Consider the following 7,123-nt stretch of genomic DNA (forward strand, 5'->3'; position numbering starts at 1 on the left):
ACACTGCAAATTAATACGATATGATAACATGTTTCTATAGTTTCTATGTATGTATGTGTTTCTCTTCTTTTTCTTTTTGGTATGTATGTATGTATGTATATTTTCTGGGCCATTTCTTTTGTGCAAAATTTTCATCTTTTTTGGGATCATTGCAGCTCTCTTGCTGGTTATTTGGGTTGAGGCGGTTAGTTATATTTAATAGCATGAAATGCGTAGATTATCTGGTTGTTAACAATTCTGGGTTTACTCGTTTGTGTTCCTATATATAGAGAGAATCAAAAGACTAAATAACTTAAGATGTCGACGATCGGAAATTCAACTAATATATTCTGGCAAGAATGCCCGGTTGGGAAGCTTGAAAGGCAGAAACTCCTTTGCCAAATGAGTTTTGTATGGATCACAGGTCTCAGTGGATCAGGTTTATATCAAATGGACTTCCCTATGTGCTCTAGTTTTTTTCCCGGAAAATTAAAACATTTTAGCAACTAGACTCGATTTGCTTCAACTAAGGTTCGAATTCTAAAATTTACTCTGATTTGCACCATCATGTTCAGGTAAAAGTACACTTGCATGTTCATTAAGGGAACTGTATACAAGGGGGAAATTATCTTACGTACTCGACGGTGACAGCCCCTTCGGCATGGATTAAACAAGGATCTCGGTTTCAAGGCAGAAGATCGAGCGGAAAATATGCAGGGTCGGTAAGTATGCTCTTGAGAAGTACAAGTTTCCTTGAGTTAATTTCTTGGCAACCAAGAAATGTACTATTAAACACTATGCCATTACTTGATGAACACAGTTCTTTGATGCATCTTATTGGAGTTGTTTCTAATGTTTTCTGCACTCTTGTTTAGCTGAAGTTGCAAAGCTATTTGCAGATGTTGGCTTAATCTGCATTGCCAGTCTAATATCTCCATATAGGAAATCGAGAACATGCCGGACGAGAACTTTATAGAGGCAAACCCCCTTTTGCTTGGTTCTCATCTTAATTCTTTTTACTTAAATCAAAATGCATTTTTCCTTGCACATCTCCAGGTTTTCACGAACATCCTCTGACATTGTGTGAAGAAAGCGATCCCAAAGGCCTTTACAAGCTCGCACTGCAGGAAAGATTAAGGTTCCGTTGATTGCGTTCGGATATTTCGTTAGACAAGAATTTTCCTCCATGTTTCCCTACTCCTCTACCACCAACAACTTTACTCGTATACATTTTACATATGGCTTAGGCCAATAAGGCAATGGCCTCATCTTTAAGGGACATAACAAAGAATTGTGTTGTTTATTATAGGTTTTACAGGCATAGATGATCCTTACGAACCGCCGTTGAAATGTGAGCTATGTTCATAGATGACCATGGGAAGCTACTAACACCGATATTGAGCTTATAGTTTGGCTATCATTCTAAACTGTCATTTCCAGATTGAAATAAACCAGAAAGATGGAGTTTGTCTGACGCCGGGAGCTATGGCAGGGGAAGTAGTTTCGTTCTTGGAGGAGAAATGATATCTGCAAGACCACTAACGAATGCTCTATCGACATGTCCCCAAAGGCGGTCCGCTTCTAAAATGTTGTATATATTCGACATCGTATAACTATCTCTTTATTAAGAAGAATTATTACATGGATCCTTCCTACTAACGTTAATTTATATACTCGACATCGATATATTTATCTCTTTACTAACGTTGAATACCCCAATGAGTACTTAACACGGTTACTTGAAATGACAAAAAAAAGACGAGTACAGATTTCCATTTTCCAGAACAACAATATTAAGCCATCAAGAAGCTGCATAAGTGGCCCATGCTCCAAATGCGAGCCTCGAGATTTTGACTCGATCATCGATCTTGAACTTCTGCGTAACACGATGATAGGAGGTTCCATGTTAATGAATGTGTTATCAGTCGACAAAACCTCATCCCGATTTCGATTTCGTCTGCGAAAACGATGCTCTTGTCGAGAACGGAAAGATGACCTCGTAGATATTGTGGAGTAACCCTTTGTCGTACATATTTTTTCTTACGACAACTTCAGTCTTCTGTAGAAGGAACCTTCCGAAGAAGGATTTACATTTGTTCTCTTCAGGATTTCCTTCCCCCGTCATCCCAGTGGTGTCCACACTCAATGGTGCTTGTGCTTCATTCACTTTCTTCTGCCAGATTACGTAGTCTTGCCACTTGAAGGTCTGCAATTTCAAAAACACGTTACAGGGGTGAGCGGTTCCGGGTTTGTATCCGGATTAAGGTAACAAACCACTGAATGAACAAGGTCTAAATAGAACTCACCTCGTTAAATGTGTTTGTGAGACAAAGATTTGCATGATATGCAAAGAAACCCGCTAATAGAAGAGAAACTATAGCCAAGAACACCATAAGAAGTATTTGGGTGTTATGTGCGTCTCCTAGCCACTGCGAAAACCGAATGACAACTAATTAAACATGAACAGCCTACTGTAATACTCGAAATCTAAAGCAGAAACGATATAAAAAAAGACATTATAGGAAGTTAAAGTCACAACAAGCAATTACCCTAACCAAAAATTTCATATAATATCATACATATGACACTTACCTGTGCGATATATGGAGCTAAACTGGGAACAGAATTATCTACACCATAATAAGCTGGGGGGAAAGAAGGAAAACGAAGTAAACAGCATCAAATGTTTAGTTCGTAGAATATTAGGAAACTAAAAAATGTTGATCCAAATCAATTTACCTATTAAATATGCACAATTTGCAATTCTTCCACTCGTCCAGCAAGAACCAATCCGATAGCAATCGTCCCATACACACAAAGAAGGAAATGCCTGAAGAAATGCTAAATATGAATTTTGAACACTAAAATGGAAAAGCAACTTGTGCTGTAACTCATACTGAGACATGTTGTGCGCGGGAAGCAAGGAACAAAAGGATGAACTGCGTTCTCAATCTCAAACAAGTCCGCAAATGAACAAGTGTTTTATATTAAAGGATAAAAGAAGGCACTTCCCGATTACTTGATCTAGATCATTACTTGAACCAAAATTAATGCAATATTTTGTGCTTAGAACTTTCATACATTAATGGAAATGGGATATTTAAAAGCTCCATTCATGGTTAATGATGAAACCTTGACCATGGCCCAACTAATTGACAGAAAAGGTTGTTGGTGTTGGATTTTTCCACCGAGCTATGCTACTTCGAATCCTGTGTGTGTGTGACATGAATATGTTCAAACTTCACCAAGTATTTTCATAATCAAGCAGTAGGAGGGTCCGAACGCCGGATATGAATAGTTCAGGAAAAATGAAGAGTCAAAGCAACATAATCACCAAGTAAAAGAGGCTGCTCATGTTAAGTGACATCACCAACATAAGTATCTACCGAATTTGAAGGGGGAACAAAATGTAAAAGGGAAATTAAGCGAATTAAATAGTGCAGAACTCACCATATAAGAAAAGTCATGAAGTATCGGGTATTCCTCTCCCCAATACAGTTATTCTGTAATAAGTGACACCATCTTGAGTAGACATCAAATGAGATTAGGATTGTTAACATCTTTTACATAGAACAACTTGCAAAAAAAATATCAAAGAAAAAAATAAATCGAGATGTCAGTCAAACCATCCATCCACAGTGATGATCAAAGCGGGCGACACATCGTTTGCATAAGCTGCAGTGCTTCGATCTAGCGGGTCTGGAATGATAGAACATCTCATCACATCTTATGCAAACAAAAAAGGCCAACAAGAAATATGAAACCACAGCAATGAACCTACTTTGGAATTTTACAAGTGGGGCATTCTTTCTTGGTTAAAATCAGATTTTCATAAGGATAAGCATGTGAAACATTCTCTGCCTTCACAGTTCCCGGATCAGAAAAACTAGTCAATAAAAATAGAAAAACGCCAATAGCAACCGCCAAAAAACTTCCGTACCTACAATAAGTACAAAATCCAAGGGGAAAAGGGAAGAGAATCACTTTAAGGAAATCAGGTTACAGCAGAGAACTCACTTCTTAGCACATACCTATGCACTTCGCTTAGATAGTGCCCAGGAATATAGCTAAAAGACGTCTTCACTACAATGTAATAAGTCGTTCCAATTATTGCCATGTATATAATCTGTCATAGAGAATCATAAAAATGGTTGACCACAATATGAAAATCACCCCTTTTGTGCAAAACATCCCTTTATAAGATCATCTTTTGCGAACTTTGGTTTTAAAGTCGTATGCTTGCATCGGAAAACAATTGGTTTCTATGGCATTGCAAAGGTTATAACATTGAAAACGAATTACGGGCTGGGACAGAATCACAGAATCGACATCTATTCGGTTTATATTGTTCATCAAATCTAATGCACATGCTTTGAGTTTTCCCTCTAGCCCAGGACCTCCTCATATTAATGTATACAAAATGAATCTTACAGTTCGACGTTTAGCATCAAAATTAAGTGAAACGAAGCATCATTACCTATGCTATTCTGCTTTCTAATGTTCCCAATAAAATAACTGTCATGCATCCTAATTTGATTACTCAATAAATACTAAAAAACCATTGAAACTCGATCATCAACATGCTACGAAACAAGAACAATAAATCGTATTCCATGGGTTTCAAACATTCAATTAAATCATTTCAACTGGTATAGAATTATACCTGTAAGATGGGATTAGCCCTATCACAGCAATAATACTCAACAGAGAGAACCGAATTTGTTCCTCTATCTCCAAAAACAGCCCCAATAAACTTCCTGAAACAAATAAGAAACCCATCAAAGAAACGTGAAAAAAAATGAAAGTTACAAGAAGTATCTATATGCTCCGAAAGTGAGGAAACGATGGATGGAGCTGATGGGTGTTCCTTGGAAGATTGGCCACTGCCCACAGAGGAAGGAAACAACTATCGTAAGAGTGATCATTCCATGGCATATCAATAACCAATGCAAAGACATTATCTTTGTGAACAAAAGGGAAAGCTTTTGCCGGGTATTCGAGACAATGGAGAAACAGAGGGGATTTTGAGAGAGAATCTGGAAAACCTGGTTAGATTTTCATGGGATGGCTTGGTTTGGTTTTGTTTAGTGGTAGTTTCTGATTTCGGGTTCGGTTTTTCAGATGTTTGTTGTAACTTTATTGTGAAGGTTTAAAAGTTCAGTGACCAAAATACAAGTATTCTAAAAGGTTGCTGACTGCTTTTATAGTTTACCGCTAGAATAATTGTGGTCTTGGTTAGGTATGGCGGGAACTGACTGATTCAGTAAAAAAAAAACTGATGAAACACATAGGTTCATGATTTTTTTTATATTATAAGATGATTATAAAATATTATTTATTAATAATTTTATTAATTAATTATATACATACACTCTATAAATATAATTATTTGAATTTAAAACCTTTAGAAATAGTAATTTGTTTATATTTTTCTTAGTCAATTTATAATACATACATCTTAAAGACTGACGAAGCCAAATTTATAATTTAAGGACAACAGGGTATAAATAACAATAAAAATAAGAGGAATAAAATCAAAAGAAATCAAAATTTGAAGGTCCAAATATGTATTTATTTTATATATTTTTTAAGGATAAACTACTCAGTTAACCACTTAATTATTTAACCATTTTACTTTTACCATCGATCTTTTAATTTTGTCAATCACACCACTAGTCGTTAATATTTGACGAAAATATTGATGTGGCAATTAAAAGAATTGGTACATTTTTACATTTAGTCCTTAATATTTATATATTCTCTCAATTTAGTCGTAAATTAAATTTAGTGTAAGAAATTAATCATTCAATCATGATCTAACATCTGTCAACATAAGAGTATGACGCGTGTTAATACATATGATTGGAGGATACGCGTGTCACCAACCGATTGAGATAGAAATTACAGGAGATGAAATTTCTCTTGGGTGAAATCGAACTTGGGACCAAATGGATGCATAAACAACACTCCAACCACTGCACCAAACATCCTCGATGGTTTATAATTTACAACAAATTGTATTTATCCTTTTAAAGCTTGATAAAAATAGAAGTAAAAATAAATTAGAATTAATTTTTTAAATATTTGATCCAAGTTAATCTATTAATAAATTAATCACTGCTGATTATAAAAAAATTAAATACTTTACATCAAAATTATTAAAAATTAAAAAATCTATTTTTTAATATTTTTGTTGCAAGTAATAAACCATTGGGGTAGTTTGGTGTAGTGGCTTGGGTGTTGTTTATGCATCCATTTGGTCTGAAGTTAGATTCCATCCAAGAGCAATTTCAACCCTTTATTTTCTATCCAAGCGGTTGGTGACACGTGTCACCTCTTGATTAGATAGAAACATTATTTAATTAAATAAATTTAAATTAATAAAAAAATATTCTCCAATCAATTATTGACATGTGTCATGCTTCTATATTGACACATTCATATCTTGATTGAATGGTTAACTTATTAAATTTAATTTAATTTAATTTATGACCGAATTAAGAGAGTATAAATATTAATGACTAAATGTAACCATATACCAATTCTTTTAATTGTTACATCAGCTTTTCTATTAAATATTAACGGCTAATGGTTTGATTGAACAAATTAAATAATTAAGTGATTTAATTGACAAAATTGTAAGATGAGTGGCAAAAATAAAAGGTCTTAATAGTTAAGTGGCCAACGAAGTAGTTTACCCATATTTTAATGATACAAATTTAGGGAACAGTGGCCCCGGAGACGATGAATAACTGTGTCCAAATGTTCTTGCATACAGACAAAGTTATTTAGACGTATGAGCTTTTATTTATAGTTAAGTTCGTTTAATGAGTTTTAAATTTATAAAAAATTTAAAAATAAACTTAAAACATTTAGAAAAATTAAAATATGGGTAAACTACATAAATGGTCACTTTCGTTTGAGTTTTATAATTTTTCCTTGTTGAATCAAAAAATATAAGATTTAGTCACTTTCATTTCGTTTTAATTAAAATTTGGTCATTTTTGTTTCAATTTACTTAAAATGTGTTCACTGAAGGTTAATGACAGTTCAACCTTTAATGGTTTACTAACATGTCATAGTAAATATATAAAACTAAAATTATATCATTTCCACGTGGATTAAGTTTTGGTCACTTTCATAT

The 7,123-nt window shown here is 34.3% G+C and overlaps 1 protein-coding gene and 1 pseudogene across 1 annotated transcript; one reads left to right on the forward strand and one right to left on the reverse strand.

Moving 5' to 3' along the window:
- The first annotated feature begins 274 nt into the window (after positions 1-274).
- LOC120208961 lies at positions 275-1,521 on the forward strand (annotated as a pseudogene).
- A 236-nt stretch (positions 1,522-1,757) lies between these two features.
- Positions 1,758-4,096, reverse strand: LOC120208963 (probable protein S-acyltransferase 17). Its single transcript, XM_039208067.1, has 8 exons — positions 4,011-4,096; positions 3,761-3,919; positions 3,606-3,678; positions 3,430-3,482; positions 2,727-2,809; positions 2,572-2,624; positions 2,286-2,408; positions 1,758-2,185 (listed from the first exon to the last, which is right to left on the reverse strand). Exons 1-8 carry the CDS (start codon positions 4,094-4,096, stop codon positions 1,916-1,918), a joined length of 900 nt encoding a protein of 299 aa, XP_039063998.1. The 3' UTR covers positions 1,758-1,915.
- Positions 4,097-7,123: the final 3,027 nt, after the last annotated feature.

Source organism: Hibiscus syriacus, unplaced genomic scaffold (genome assembly GCF_006381635.1).
Source record: "Hibiscus syriacus cultivar Baekdansim isolate YM2019G1 unplaced genomic scaffold, ASM638163v2 tig00017959_pilon, whole genome shotgun sequence".
NCBI lineage: Eukaryota > Viridiplantae > Streptophyta > Magnoliopsida > Malvales > Malvaceae > Hibiscus > Hibiscus syriacus.